This window comes from Chelon labrosus (assembly GCF_963514085.1).
Source record: "Chelon labrosus genome assembly, chromosome: 3".
Lineage (NCBI taxonomy): Eukaryota > Metazoa > Chordata > Actinopteri > Mugiliformes > Mugilidae > Chelon > Chelon labrosus.
Window position 1 is genome coordinate 21017584 of NC_140339.1, and position 16269 is coordinate 21033852.

Genomic DNA, 16269 nt, shown 5'->3' on the forward strand with positions numbered 1-16269 from the left:
TTGTAAACTATAGGTAAACTATGAATAAAAATGTGGGAACGTGGAAACGTGACATGCAACAGCTAGACAACTAGTAAATATGTTCACTGACCGAAAAACTCAGGAACTTTTAACAGTAGCTAACAGGGGTGGGCAATTATTTTTCTCAAGGGGCCACATGAGAAACTGTAAATATCCTGGAGGGCTGTGCCAATAGGCTGAACTCAATTCTGCATCCGCAGCTTTGGTATGTTTTATTTTGTGCTGGTGTTTTTAGTAAAGGGATGATCAAGAAAGCAATTAGTAATACTTAAAGCTTGAAATGCTTTACAATGAACACATTCGCTCATAAAGTGCAGGTAATTAAATCTTAAATGAAATCTGTACCAATGAACTTTTAAAATATGAACAAAATTTATTTAGTTATTTAACTGTTAATCTATCAGTATGATTTGTTTTTTAAATGACCATATATATTTATATTGGCTAATACTACTGTATATTAAATAAATGATCATTCATTCGACTCAACATCCTAAACCACAAATGTCAAACTTAAGGCCCATAATTGTATGCGGCCCGCAAGATAATATTTTATATCTATCAGAACTGACCCGCATTTATTTTGCGTGCGTCAAGCAGGAACGTCAATCAGCTCATCCTCCCAACTTTATTGACAAACTTGTCAGAGTCTCATGGTTGCCTGGCAACCGCTCAGCATCTCGGTACGGCAGCGCGGCGCTCTGAAGTTCATACGGTTGACCAATAATACTAAAATATGTTAACGGAGATTCTGACACAAAGACGTAGTAACGATGTACCAGTTAGCAGCGTCACTATGTCTTTGTAACCAGTTAGCAGACCAGTTAGCAGACAACGGGCTAAATCTGTTAGCCTACTGCTCCACGGTAGCACACACCGCTAACAGGAAACTTATATAAATGACAACACCACAGCAGCTAAACACACCAGTCTGTTAACATACATGCTAATATATAGACACACTGAAAGTGACCGTTAGCCAAATAACAGCAGAATGTTTAACACGGTATTAGCATGCTAACTTAGGACACCACGGCCGTGTCATGCCCGGGTCACTGCAGCGGGTCTGTCAGTGTGAATCCGGAAATACTGACACTGCTACAACGTTCTTACAGGCAAAAGCTCACTATTAATATAGTTGTGACTTCAAATTTCTACCATTTGTAATGAAGATAGTCTAATGCCGCCTCGCTCAGCTAAAAGTAAAATACAATATACAATACCTCTATTAATTAAGAAAGTCAAGCAGTGACGAGACGTACTTGGTGAAATATACCTATTTACACTCGAAGACATAAGACGGTGGGGCGTGCTACTCTGCTGTGACTGGTTACAAGGACCGTGTCGTCACGGTTGTCAAGGTAACGGCAGCATTCTGCACGGTTTCGTTACATTTCAAGTCCTCGTCGAAGATTATAAATGAATGGTTCCCCAAAATTAATTTTCAGTTACAGCCGTTATTACATACATAGTTAAGACCATACAAGTAGATCTCCCAGGACATTGTTTTTTCTTCTTCTTTTTTTTTTATTATCCCAGAATCAGATTGTTCATTTGGCCCCTCCTAATGTTTCGGCTGTCTCTCTGATGGTTTCGGTTAAAGACGGCCGATGAACACATGTTGTGGGTTCACATAAACGGTGTTTAACTGCAAACGCCACTCCTTTTACCTGCTTAATTGATGACGAAATAGTGTCTCCCATTAGTCTGTGAAAGTAGAAATGACTTTGGCCTCCATCTGCGTCAATACAAATACTAATAATAATCATGGCTGGGTGAAATGAGAACACATGCATGGCATAATTCAGTTTCATCCATTAACTCAGCAACAAAAGTCTTTTTTGTGAATGTTATCAAGCCGTATAAGGCATAGTTTGTAGAATCATTGTTGTGGGCATCAGTTCACTTAGGGTGTTATGGTGATCCAGATGCAGCCTGGCCAAGATAATTTCCTTGTCTGGTTGAAAATAAACCAAAAGCTGTCCTGACTGGAGGAGCTTTTTCACTCCCTCAAGAGCATTTTCCAGCCAGACTGACACAGTCTAACCAGACCGACTACAATAATGGTCAAGGTGTGGCAACAGCCTTAACACGCTAGTGAATATCAAGATACATTTGATCTGATATAGACATGTTGTGTCTCAAATGTTTTTTTCTGTACTCATGGGTGGCTTAGAATAGAAGTAACATTTACTTTAGACCAGGGGTTCCCAAACTTTTCCATGCCAAGGCCCCCCAAACACATTAGCTTCTGGCTGGGGACCCCATTTGCAAACCTACAGACACTACTACAAAATATGTAAAGAAATGTCATCTTTTATAATGTTTTTTCGTACTTTTATTCACTATTCAATAACTATTACATTTGTTTAGCATAAGTGCTGCCTCATATTCTCTGATTTTAGTTGGCCAGGAGTTCTTAGGTTTTTTTTGCAGCAGTATCCTCCACGACAGGGCTGTTGGTCTGTTCCTTCGGTCTCTTTCTTGTCAAAAACCTGTCCATTTTGTGCTAGCTACATGCTAGCTTGCAAAGCAGCTTGATAAATGGCAAACCGCCAGGTCTACACAGATTATGAGGTCATGAACGATGTTTTGACTGGCAGGGAATCAGAAAGATGAGCATGGCAAATAACATTTCGATATATTATTAACAATTATGCTTTATGATAATGATCTAAAAAATAATTAGATTATATTTTATAATGATTAATAAAATAATTAGATTATATTTTATAATAATGGTTAAAAATAATTCAATTAGATTTTTTTCATTTTTCTATTTTTTTTTCTTATCTGCCCTCCAATTGTCTCAGGCCCCCCTAGCGCCCCCTGGCGGCCCCCACTTTGAAAACCACTGCTTTAGACAGTATTTTCTGCCACCGCTCTTTTGGCTCCATGGCTGCATATTTGACTTGCTAAATGGCTTTCTTGACATTCCTCTGCTTCTTTCTTCTCCTTTCAGCCAAAAAATGATTTCCTTTTTCTTGTGTTGATGGTTTATATCTTCTGTGGACTGGGCATGTTTCTTTAGAGGTTTATCAGTGCACCTCTATAATTTACAGTATGTGATACCACATTTCCGGCAACAATCAAATTTAAATCAGAAATCTTCTGAAGAAAACTTTATCTAAACTGACCTTGATGGGAGAATCATATCACAATGTTAATGTGCACCTTTTTAAACAGTTTTACCAATTTTACCAACGTTGGAATCACTGGCTTTTGGTTACAATAACAAGTCACAGAGGGATCATCAGAAACATTTCAATCAGAGTGTGAACTCATGCAAAGAAAAAGAACATCAGATTTTTCAATCCTTTACATTTATTAAGAATGTAAAAAGAAAAGCAGGGCACAAAAATCCAAACAGAGACAGAGGCTAGGCAAGGATGAGTGAAGAGGTGGTTTCTCAGAACAAGAGTGCTGATCCAGAATCAGGTGGCTACACCACATAAACAAGGATGTGATAACAGCAAAAATGTGGATGGAATAACTGGAAAGCAGGAGAAACGCATCACTTTTAAATGGATGTAGACTTTGAATGGGTATAAAAAAATGGAAAAAATCAGCTCTCCAGTTAAAGCCACACTAAAGAGGCCATTTTAATGAACTACTAGATCAACGCTCATATTCTAAGAAACCTGATGTACATGGGCCAAACCAGCAGTGTGAATATGGAACGAACACCAAAGAGGAAATCATCTCTCCTCTTCAGTCCTTCCTCAGTGGTATAGTCTGCTCATTGATGCCCTCCTTAGTAATGACGCAGATCCGAAGGGCGTCTCCGGTGTAGACGTCTCTCTCTGCAGCAGAGATGAAGACATCTTTGACCAGCTGAACAGCCTTGTCCTGGGTCAGGGGAACATGGGGAACACCTTCCATGTTCTTGAAACCGATCTGTGGAAGTAAAGAGAAAAAGTTAGACTGTGTTCACTGTGAGGAAACTAAGCGACGTATCATTTATTTGGATGGTCAGTTAGTATTAGTTAGGAGGAGCAGGAGTATGTATGTGTTTTATACCTGGTTGTCTAGTAGTGGCTGTAGCATGGCACTGGCTGATCCTCCAGCCTTGTAGGTGTCTCTCTGGTAGGAGCCCACTGGGTCAAAGCTGTATACCGCTCCCTTGCCTAAATTACAAATAAAACAGTTATTACAATAAAATGATAATACAACTGTATGATACACTGAAGCAACATCCTAAGCAATCTCTTTTCCCTACACGTCATATTAGGAAAGGTACATTTAATAACATTAATAATGGTCTATTATCGTAGAGAGAAAACACAGTTACAACCTAAACATGCACTATATTAAAAAAATTACATTAAAAATTATAAACCGATAATATTGTTCGACGTGATCTCAGTACCCACCCTCTTCATCCAGTCCTCCAATGATGTTGTAGACATAGTAGGGGAAGAACCGCCTGCCGTACAGGATGGTGGACAGCATGGCTGCAATGGCTCCACTGGTCATTGTCTTATTGTTTGAGTGTTTGTACATCTGGGAGAGAAGAGGGAACAGTAGTTTAAATTATATTTAGTAACAAGCAGTCTACGCAACGTAGACTATTTTTAAATTAGGAGATCCATGCAGTGAAGTAAAAATTAGACCAAAAGAGATAGCGAAACCAAAAACGCCAGTTCACCTTTAGTCTGGCATCAATGATTTTTGTCAGAGTCAAGCAGTCTCCATGGAAACCACTGCAGCCAATGACAGTTGTGTCGGTCCTGTAAGGAGACGATGGAGCACAGAAAAAATAATAAAAAATCACAGAGTATATTACAATTGGCAGGGGTTCATGTTACTGACAAAAACTTTTCAGTAGCAACTGTTGTTTTGCTGAGAGTCACTGGTTGTAGCACTTACTGAGCAGAAACCAATTTAAATTCCCAATCTTTGGAAGATCATCAGAGTTAAGACTTTAGAAACTGCAGTTGTGCTCTGATGCAGTTTTTTAATAAGTTTACACAGCATCAAGTGCAGAGACCAGTTACAGAGTTAGTGTATTATGTGTATCTAAACTGCCTTTCGTTGACTTTACAGAGAGGTGACAGCGCACTTACAGCTTGTAGCATTTCGGCGAGTCCCTGCTGTGGATTGAATAGCCTTCACTCAGCCTGGTGTCTGAAGCTACGATGGCAAAATCTTCCCCGGCAACAGCCAGTACAGTTCTGAAAAACAAGAAGAAAGTTTAGTCAATTTATCTTCTAAAAACACCTCGCCAATACAGAACATGGACTGTCGTCCCAGGACCTTCATAACTAAAGCTACAGCTACATATTCGAAACTGAAACCGTGAAACTCATCTTTCACCCTTTCCTCCCGTTGTATGATGTATGATATTAATTTGCGCATTAAAACAAAAATTATACACAAACAAACTCGCGAGGTCTGTCCGCAAACTTTTCATACACTTAACATTTGTTTTGTTTTCAGTTTGTTTGCTAAGCAGGTTAGCTAGTCCAGCGTTACAGGATGTAAACGTTAGCTAGCTAGCTAGCAAGCAGGCTAACTAGACAGAAGAAGAATATTCGCACTGACCCTCCGTTGAAAGCGTATGGTGAGAACCGGTGCTCTACTGGACCAGTGTAATGGTAATCTTTCATCTTCCCGGGATCTCCAAAAGTCTGAGAAGAAAGCATCTTTGTTACAGAAAGCCGACGGAGTAGTAGCTTCAGTCGGATAAACTCGCTGTATCACTGCAATATGGCAGCCTCTTCTTTTACCCTCATCATACCCGCGTGTTCTTGCTGTCTCCGTGCGAGAGCGCCCCCTGTGGATTTCTTGGTGCAGCGCGAGCGGTGTCAAAGTTAGGGCAGTGAGTTAGGATCCCATTGCACATAATGTTGTCTCACATTTTGCACTTAAGAGAGAGAGAGTGCATTGTTTTTGATTTGTAACTTTTTAAAACAGGACAACAAAAAATATACACCAAACAATATCACAATAGGTTATGGCTCCATGGCTGCATCAAGAGTATTACATCAAACATATCTGTAGAACACAGCGAAAATAAAATTTAACATTAGGCTAGTTCAGTTATCTAGACATCTGAATGGACTCAATGATGGTAAAATATCAAATTACAAGCAAAAATAATGAAGCTACCATTCATCCTTTGAGCTAGCAACTATAGTAGTCTATTATTTATTTTAAAAACTTATTCTAGAGTATTTACTTAATACTTACTTATTTATACGTTAAGACACTTTTGCACTGTACATACTTCATACTTGTCCCATGCGCTATTGTTCTGCCCCCACTGTACCTTTCCTTCTGCAGGATCAGTAATGGATTATCTTAATAATTTATACATTCAAGAGTCAAAAGTCAAACAAGGTGCAGGTGAAATCAGTTACACCCGAGTCTTGTGCTACAGATACAGTCAGTGATGGGGAAGGAAGGAAATGTTGTATGAATTTTTGAGGAGTTTGATCTTGTTGTCGTTGATTTCACACTCCTGTAGCATCTGTCCAATGTCAGGGATGTGGAGAGGTTGTGTGTATTGTCCTTGATGATGTTGAGGGCTCCCCTGACATCCTGGTTCTGTAAATGTCCTGTAATGATGGGTAGGCTCCTCTAGAAATGAGCTGTGCAATTTTTTATCACACGTTGGAGAACCTCTCTGTCCTGAGCAAGTGCAGTTTCCAAACCACACTATGGGTGAGGTGGTGATGACACGCTCAGCTTTACTTCTGTAAAATTTGCTGAGGAGTTTGGCTAATATACAAAATTTTGTTGAGACTTCTCTAGGAGTTGATTGTTGTGAGACCAGGTGAGATCCTCACTAATGTACATTCTGATGAATTTGAAGGTTTTAACCCTCCCCACCTCCGTCTCCACCATAATTAATAGAAGGTGTTGCTCCTTCTTAATCCTCCTCAGATCAATAATCATCTCCTTGGTCTATTCTCTGTTTAAGGAGAGATTATTTTCCTGCCACCAGACCTGGCTCCTCTGTTCTTTAAGTTGTCTCCAGTCTCCACAGTCCAATAACTGTGGTGTCATCCGCAAACTTTCTGATGCTGGTGTTGGTCTGGGAGGCCACGCAGTCAGGAGCAAAGAGAGGCAATGGACTAAGCACATAACCCTGAGTGGTCACAGTCCAGGTGTCTGATGTCCTGTCAAGAAGTTCTGCGCCCAGTTAGAAAGAGGATGACAGTACACATGTGTGTCCTTACTCTTCAAGTGTGTGTGACAGCGTCATCAGTTCTGTGGAGAAGCAAACTCCAACTGGTCCAAGGTGGGAGAGACAGTCGTTTTTATACGTATCATGATTATCTTCTCGAAGCATCTTGTTGCTGTGGTTGCTGTATCCCGACACTTTATTAATAATGTACAGCATCTATATTTTCAGCGGACCAAAGATAGCGTTGTCCATTAGTATTATTTAATTGGTATTCAGTTGTACACCATCTACACTCCATATACGGTTGGTAAGATGTTTATCTCTACAATTCCAACACACTCAGTTATCACAGCCCGTTATCATGATCTTTAAAACGGTAACACTGGGAACTTAGATGTCAACCACACACAACTTTCACTTCAATGGTGCTCAATCTGTCACAAATCTTCAGAAATACTACTAAAAAAGATGAACTAATGTGGTAAATAATTAACAGTTTCAATTTAACATGATACACAAAAGGAAACAGCTGAACCAGTCTTTTAAAGTAGCTTTTATTGAAAAAACAGTTCAGTGACCATGACGTTTCAGCAACAAATATTCCTTGACGTACCTGTTTATTGCAGGACAATACAAAGCAGACCGAGAACATTATCAAAACAATGGCAAAAAAATTAATAATCAAACCGATGTGAGTTAAATTTCAGTGTAATTACAATTCAGTGTGTAATTACAAGTGGTTCCATTTTTATACAACAGTAACAGTGAAGAGCTGAGATACTTTGTTTTTGGATAAATCATGACTGGCTCCCTAAACATGTCGACACCTGCAGCCATGATGTCCATTACATCTCACTACACAGGATCAGAAGCAACGGGTCATTGCTAGCTTAAATAAGACTGCTCTTGCCTGCCTCATTAAATAAAAGTTCATTAAACACAAACACAAACACTATAAAAAAAATACAAAAAACTAATTCCGAAAGAAACTGAACTACATCAGTGAGCTCTTGTAAACCATGATTGTTTCAGTACGACAGGATAAAAGCACCATTTTGTTCAACCGAGACTATTCCCCAGCAAAGAGTTCATCGCTGCAGAAATGTTGTAAAACAGAATCCGCACCATTCATCGCTTTCAAGAAGCTGGACTGTTCCGACATTGTTAGTGGTTAGTATTTATGAATGAGTCTTGAGTCTGTCTGACAAAGCTGCTCTTCTGAAATGAATGCCTACTTTGGAAGAACATTAGATGTATAATCACATACACACAGTAAATGTTTGGCTTACATATGGGGATTAATTGTGACTAACAAAATAGGCCTGACGTCACCAAAGCGAAATCAGGTAGAAGGCTACTTTTTTTTTTTTTTTTTTCACAAACTAGGATTTTACAATTATCATTTTCCAACAACATTTTTTCCATTATCTGATGTTTTACAGCTTCTGTGATTGGCTAAACAATGGACATTTCTGCAGCATTTGGTCAAGGTTTTACGGTTAATGTAGTTGTTGATCATTTGTGAGCTGACTTGGACTTCTTAGGTGTTTTGGTCCCTCCTTTCTTCTTGGGTGTGTTGAAATCTTTGTCACAAACCTCACATACCCAAAGACCTGAAGACACACAGAATGAATTAAGAACTACAACAGAGACGCACAAAAATACTAAATTGTAAAAAGAAGGCAAACAAAGTAGATGACTCTAACTGAAATTTGTGTGCACAACTCTGCCAGTCAGTCCATCCCAGATCACACAACACACACTGAAGGTACGAACTGACCTGTAGGTATGGAGTCCATGCCCACGCAGAATGTGTGGTAACCTCGGTCACACTTGTCACAGAACATCATCTCGTCCTCGTGGTGGGGCTGCTGGCACACCGTGCAGGTCTTGCACTCCATACACTGCCAGTGGTAGGTCTGGATCACACGCAACAGCTCCACGCTCATGTCCAAGCAGGACGGGTGGCCTGAAGTTCATGAACACAGAGACACGTGCACAGAAGCAAAGAGCCGAAGACACACACATAGCCACATGAATACACAACACATGCACAGACGCACAACACCGAGACACAAAAACAGACATAATGTGAACAAGCTCATATACACACGTGAATACAGTGTCTTGTCGTTTCACGGGTGCTCACACAGACCGTTTAATCACCTGTATTTTCTCTTTAGCCATCATTAAATTAAAAGAGCAGGAGTTTGTCTGGTAAAACTAAACTTGTAAATCATTTCAAAAGTAAATTACACCCAGTAACTGAAAACACACAAGCTTCACAGTCTAGATGTACACACAACGCTCTGACACACGATGACATGACGTTAGCTGGTGGTTCAATGGACAACTGACTGTTTCCTTTAGCTAATTATACAGATGGTTCATTACGCATTAAAGACAGAAGACTCTAAACACAATTTAGACAAAAATATTAAGTGCTGATGATGTGTAGTTAATAACAATAACGTTTCCAAAAAAAAGTACAACGTACAACAAAACAGGACATTTAAAAAAGCAGGAAACTGCCCTATAAAGCTGAGTTAGTGTGAACTTACCGCTGTTATCACATTGGGAGCAGTGAATGAGAGCCTCTGGCTTGCCTTTCCTGTTGGCCTCTTTACCCTTCTGGCAAATGCCACATATAGCATTGGGAATGACCTTAGGCTGCAAGGGCAGAATAATGCTATAAAAACCAATCACACACACTGGTATCCTGTAGTCATGGAAATACAGAAGTATACAGTATTTGTTTAAAGCTGGCAAATGTAGATTTTTTTTTTCCGGCTACAAAACTGATCTGAGATTTTGGGGCTAGTGGAAGTCGCTGCACCAAACTGAAATGTAACAGCATATAAAGCACCACGAGATCAAAATATATCTGAAGGTAAGAATACAAGAAAGATCTGTCCACTCTTATCAAACCGTGGCTGAGCTGTCGGATTACGTGACTGAGTGGTACATGATCATAATTTCTGTCCCTTCTATGACTTTAGAAACTTTAATTTGTAAATGTAATAATCCGAAGTTCCTATTGAACTTAGCGTTGAGGGACAGAGAAGAAAGAGTAGAAAGGAAAGGAGGATCGGGGACATTTGAATCAGGACGCAGGCAAAGGGGGGATAGTTCCATCTTTAAAATCTTCCCGTATCTGTACAGGAAGCTATAGAATTGAAGAAAGCATTTTTACACTTTTATTACGCTCGTATCACTGAGCAAGAATGCAAAATATTATTATTACTATCATTACTATTACTGGATTATTGCCACTAGCATAAATTAAAAAAACAAAAAACTTTATACAGCATCAATCAAAGCAGCAATGTGACCTGAAGTCATGTTGACAGTACTTTGTATGGAATATGTTAAAAGATTAAATATGGCATATTAACCAAATATATGCTCATGTAACAAATCCACCTTCTTGTTAGTCATGGGCAATGCAACAACTTCCTACGTCTCAATATTTGGTAGCGTCCTTGATTAAAATGTCCCCTGACAAGAAGTGAGCAGATCAGACTAAACAGCCAAAATGTACAAAACTATGGGTAAAATAAAGGACATGGTTTGGTAATGGAAATCTAAAAAACTAGAAATAAAGCAGAGGACAAAACTAAGAGCAAGACAGCAGCAGGAGAAGGAAATAAGAAATGGAAGAGCTGGATTCAGTCCCCTGAATTCCTTGTGCATACATTCAGATATATTCTACTTTAAAACTCTGCTGTAAGAGGTTTTGTCCACGTTACTGTTGTGAACTCATTCCTCAGAACTGTAAAAATGTATCTGTTGGTACATGAAACGTGGCCGGTCTAAAGATTAGTAAGCCCAATGAACGCGCTCAAAATGTTTGTTCTGCGAAATCATCCAGTCATGAGGCTGAATCCAACTAGTTTGAATACATTTTATTCTAAATTAACTGAATTTGGACAATAAATAGTGTATAGCATGCACAGAAAAGAAAAAGAAAAAACTCTTTCAGCACACCCACTGCCTTCCTTTTATATAATCTGGCAAGCAGTTTTTCCAATGGCATCTTATTGCTCTTAACATTAATGCAGGAATGAAGGGTAAATAATAGTTGTAGCCGTGCCTGCGTGAGGAACTGAACTCTACCAACACAAGCCTATAAATATCAGAGGCCCTCATATTTAATGTCTAAATGATCTCAGGATCAGTCCAGCAGCCCTTTTGCCGGACTAACGTCCTGTTTCTGGTGCAATATAGATGTATTTATCATGTATATTATGTGAACAAAACTACTGCTGTAGAGGCAGTTAATCATCATAGTTCCAACTTTGCTGTTCATAATTAGTTTTTATTCATGTTTGTTAAACACCACACCACTCAAAAGCCTTAGAGAGTTTTAACCAGTCAAGAGGTCACCAGTAACCGCTGCATGTCCTGTAGATGGCAGCCAAACCACAGCTAAGAAGCGTTAATCGGTCACATGTGGTGTCGGGCAAGTATAAAAGTCATTCAAACTTTTAACTGAACAGGAGACTGGCACATTTGAACTCTACACTGTCACAGGCATTTTAATTTGGCCAATTCACCAAGAGTTACAAAATTATACTTGATTTCTATATACTGTATTTACTTCTTTTTCTTTTTCAAATATAGAAATCTGCATCCTTTTGTATTTATCACAAATTGATACAGTATAGGGGTATTATGGTACTGATAAATTCTAGTGAATTCTGTCTGCCATGCTATGTTTGCAGGCCTCGATAAAGATAAATAAAGATGAATTAAAAGTTAAGTTAAATCAAACTTAAATACACTGAAACCGGTAACAGTTTAACAGACACTATAAGAGGACCATGCCCACACCACAAAGCTGAGCTGAGCTCAACTGGATTTACTCAGGTCCACTATACTCTCTGTAGAGGTAAAACATCAGGAATTTAAATAATTAAATTTTAATCATTAGAAACCTTCTTATGCAAGGTTGTGGATTGGAAAAGTAAATTAAAATCAGAAAGTGCACAGTGGGCTGTAGTGAACAAGTGGTAACAGTGCCTTGAATATTTAGATAAAATTCAATGAGTAGCAAAGATGTTCCACCACTGGGTGTCAGAGAAAGGTGTCTGGCTCAGACGGTCAGCACACAGACTACTTCTAGCTCAGCTCAGCCACAGTGTGAACAAGGTCTGCAAGTCCTCATCTCTCCAAATGACATTATCGGGACAGGTAATGCCCATGCCAAACAGCTGTCTGATACTTATTAACATATTAACAGTACATCACATGGTGTATAAACAAACATGTTATTTTACTAATACACACTTAAAACATTAGGGTTAAGTGCTTTCTACACTTCAGATAGAAATGTTAGAATTATCTAGTGTTAACATCAACTACGTTTTAAAAGCCACCACATACTGTATGTGGTCTATATTTTCTGTAATAGAGTAACAAAAAGATTTTTCTTTTCAAAAATGAAAAAAGAAAACTAGCAGCCAAAACATCCACTTACTTGTCTTGGAAGTATCTTTTTTTTGACAAGTGAGGACAGACAAGAGGTATATTGAAGACAATCAAAAGGAAAAACTTTTAAAGTTCAAATTTGTCTTCGCTGAAAAACCAAAAAAGGTGAAAGTGCAGTGAAAAAGAAACAAGTGAACTGTTCCTTTAAAAGGTTCTTATTGCTCACAGTCTGTACAAACAGGGGGGAAAAAAGCCACGTGGCAATCATAAAAACAAAAACTGTAGACAGGACCCCCAGTGTGTGTCTGCATGTGTGTGTCTGTGTGGAGCAGGTTGTCCCAGCTGAAAAGCTGGCAAACTGTAGAAGCCGGAGAACAAAGTGAAGAAAGCTAGGGAGGGGTGGCGGGATGGATGGAGTAAGGGAGTGGTAGTAGTAGAAAGAGGAGGAGGTGTAGAAAAGTGCTGCTGCTGTTGTTGGAGAAGAGTTCAGGTGGTTTTGTCCTCTACCTTGTACCCTGGGGTGGCTTTGTGGGAGGCAGAATGACGAGGGTTGCCGTCTTTGCCCGTTGACATCCTGTCTTTGGCCTTGGATTTGTGGCCCTGTCCACCTCCTCCCTCCTGGCTTTCCACATCTGATGTGTTGCCTGAAGAGCTGTCCTGTAGAGTAAAAGAAGAGGGTGGAGAATTCGTGAAGGACAAAAGGTAAAACACTGAAGTTTATGAATCTGTCACATAGAGACTAGATTTACTGTACAGTAGACATCCATTAAATCACTTATCCTGGCTGGATGAACCAGGACATGACACAGGCCAGCATAACGTCTTACAGAGGAGTTCTTGTTCTTCTTGTCATCTTTGCCGTCCTCTGCGTCATCTGAGTCAGGCTCTGAGTCCAGTGCAGGGAGCTCTGGATCAAGTGGAGGCTCAAACAGAGCTGTGTTCAGAGGCAAGTACCGCAGCTCATTGGGAGAGTACCTGTCACAAACAATGCAATGATACATCAGAGCACAAAACTCACAGCAACAGGTAATAGGTTTTGAACTGATTACCCAAGGTATAAATGTACAACCTGGACACAAAACCCTTTATTTCAGGGTGTAATGTACCTTTTGTAGTAGTCCTGGAACTGTCCTGGTATCAGAGCCACAGGGTAAGGCCCTGTTTGCGTTAGCTCTGGGGCCAGTACCTTGAACCTGCCCTGAGGCACCTGGATAATCTGGATAACAAACACAATACATGTCAAACAATCTGAAATTCAACCCAATTCAGAGTCAACAGTGCATCATTGTCTCTTTACGGAATATCTGGAGAAGATCAATGAAACGTCTGTCAGTTCAAGTTGGACTCACATGTGTCTGGAGGTCAAAGTAAGCGCGTCTCTCTTCCATACGCTCCCTGTTGAAGTTACTGTTGAACTCTGCAGCTTTTTTGGCTGCCTTCTTAATGTACTCAGGAACCTTGCTGGCCTCCACCTTTTGAGGGTTCTGCTGCTGCATTTGCTATGAATAAAAAATAAAGAATATAAGAAGTAAACATGTAAATGTATGTAGAATATTATATATATATGGAAACATCAGCCCCAACTTCTACAAGATATTTCTCCACTCTCTGTATACTTACAGAATACTCCTTTGCTATTCTCTGCCGCTCCCTCTCCTGCAGTATGACTGAATACTCTGAGTGTTTGGTGGGATACTCCTTTATCATCAGATCTATCACCTCATCACTCCGCAGAGCAGTCAGACCTGGAGGCAAACCAAAGATGTTCACAGCATGCATCACGCGAACAATGTACCTTGCAAGCAATTTTGAGTAAAGGTACGAGTGTTGGGATCTTTTCTACCCAGAGTGCACTGTGTTTCAGTGATGACGTTCTGTTCACGAAGGTAGAGCTTCTCTTTGTGGGACAAGTCTCTCCTCTCCATGTCTAAGAGCAAAAACACACCACTAATGTAGTGACAAAGCAGACAAAAAATGACTACAGAGCCAGAGCATCTAGTAATAAGACCACTGGTTAAGAATTGATACAGAAATATCGCTGTTCTATACATTAATTCATTTTTACAATATGCAATACAGTTGAATCTTAAAGTCTACAATATGGCCACTACAATGCATAATAAACAGTTAAAAAGACAGAGTATTATCAATTTACTCCAGTTCTTACCAGGATACTTCCTCTTGAATGATGTGACTCCCAAATACTCGCTAACCTGCTCCTGCAGCATGTAGTATTCACCCGTGTCATCTGGGGGCCATTTGTACTCTGTCAGGTTTTCTGCAGGAAAATATGTGGGACTGGAAGGGGAGGTGGAGTGACGACAAGATTTAAGGATTAAAAAAACAATTATGGGCAGTGAGGAGAGATTGTCAGGCAGTGACAGCAGCTGGGGGTGTAAAGTTTCACCGAATACGTAGAAACTGTGTTTAAAAATTAATTAAAACAGTTTTTCACTTTTATCACGTACCTCTACATACAAATACATGTTGAGGGTACAGTAAAGGAAAAATATATAATACAGAAAACACTTATGAGCCCTCAGGATATCAAGACTGAATGACGCAATGATGCACAATGCCAGCCTACCCAAGGTCTTGACTGGAGGTGTCACAGCTTCGAGAGCTGTCCCCTGAACCCATTCTCCTTCTCTTCGGAGGCTGGCTGCCATCATTGGACTCCTCTTCTATTACATCCTCCTACAAAGGAAAAGAAAAAACACATTTAAACCAATATATCCAATACTAACATAATGTGATACTGGCAAACACACAATGTTTTGACTTTATACCAGAAACTTTTATGATACAAAGTAAAGAAGTTTTTGTCTTATTTGTGGATCCCAAATTTATTTCACAAGATTTGATGAGTTCGCTGGGTAGACATTACACACTCAGGAATTAAAAGGACTCAAAAGTCCACATAAAGCAAAACTCTCAAAACAGTCCCATATGTAGTTCCAGCTACTCGACCGAAATGTAACCTACGGTTTTGTTAATGTACATTTACGCATCGATCTATTCCAGTAAAGATATCAACACTAATGCGTTGAGGATGCGTTTATAATAACTTATTAACCAAGTGCAGCCTGTGATTGTGAAAGTTTGCATCTAAACAAAATAAAACCCTGAGTTTTATACACAGGTGGGGAAGAAACACAGTGACAGGAAGGGCCAAGTCACCCGTAATAGAGCATTGTACTGTTTAATGTCACGTTTCTTACTCGAGCATTTCAAATCCCACATGTCATTGTGTACAAACATAACAGGGACCTGGAAACGGAACGAGCTAATTATCCATTTACAGCGACGTTGAAAACAAAGGAGCGACGCTACTGTGGCTAGCCATTCAGTCAATCAATGGACGGAGGTGGCCGTTGGGTAGCCTGCTAGCCGTTAGCTCAGCAAGCAATCGCGTAGAGCCCATATAATAAAGTCAACGCGAATTATTCGTGTTTTCAGGGAATGCAAATATCACCTTTATGGATTGTGCTCCTGGAGTAGCAGGGTTGCTATCGCACGGTGGTCTGACGGGGAGCACAGCAGCCATATTCCGCTAGATAACGCCAGAAGCTAGGCTAACTCACTAGCCGTGTGTCTGTTTTTTTTTTTTTTCTTCTTCTTCTTCTGTTGAAATGTTTCATGGCGGTTACCGAACGTTGAGGACACGTGACACATGCCACCCTGTG

At 39.8% G+C, this 16269-nt stretch overlaps 2 protein-coding genes across 2 annotated transcripts; both read right to left on the reverse strand.

Moving 5' to 3' along the window:
* Positions 1-3325: 3325 nt before the first annotated feature.
* On the reverse strand, positions 3326-5757 carry psmb1 (proteasome 20S subunit beta 1). Its single transcript, XM_084575063.1, has 6 exons — positions 5566-5757; positions 5088-5195; positions 4670-4751; positions 4395-4524; positions 4042-4148; positions 3326-3918 (listed from the first exon to the last, which is right to left on the reverse strand). The coding sequence occupies exons 1-6, from the start codon at positions 5664-5666 to the stop codon at positions 3733-3735; spliced, it is 714 nt and encodes a 237-aa protein (XP_084431189.1). The 5' UTR covers positions 5667-5757; the 3' UTR covers positions 3326-3732.
* Positions 5758-7646: 1889 nt separating this feature from the next.
* Positions 7647-16247, reverse strand: phf10 (PHD finger protein 10). The gene is made up of 12 exons (XM_084540839.1): positions 16059-16247; positions 15171-15280; positions 14751-14881; positions 14427-14510; positions 14204-14328; positions 13933-14082; positions 13690-13799; positions 13411-13558; positions 13091-13240; positions 9715-9823; positions 8934-9122; positions 7647-8766 (listed from the first exon to the last, which is right to left on the reverse strand). Exons 1-12 carry the CDS (start codon positions 16128-16130, stop codon positions 8669-8671), a joined length of 1476 nt encoding a protein of 491 aa, XP_084396965.1. The 5' UTR covers positions 16131-16247; the 3' UTR covers positions 7647-8668.
* Between the last annotated feature and the right edge of the window lie 22 nt (positions 16248-16269).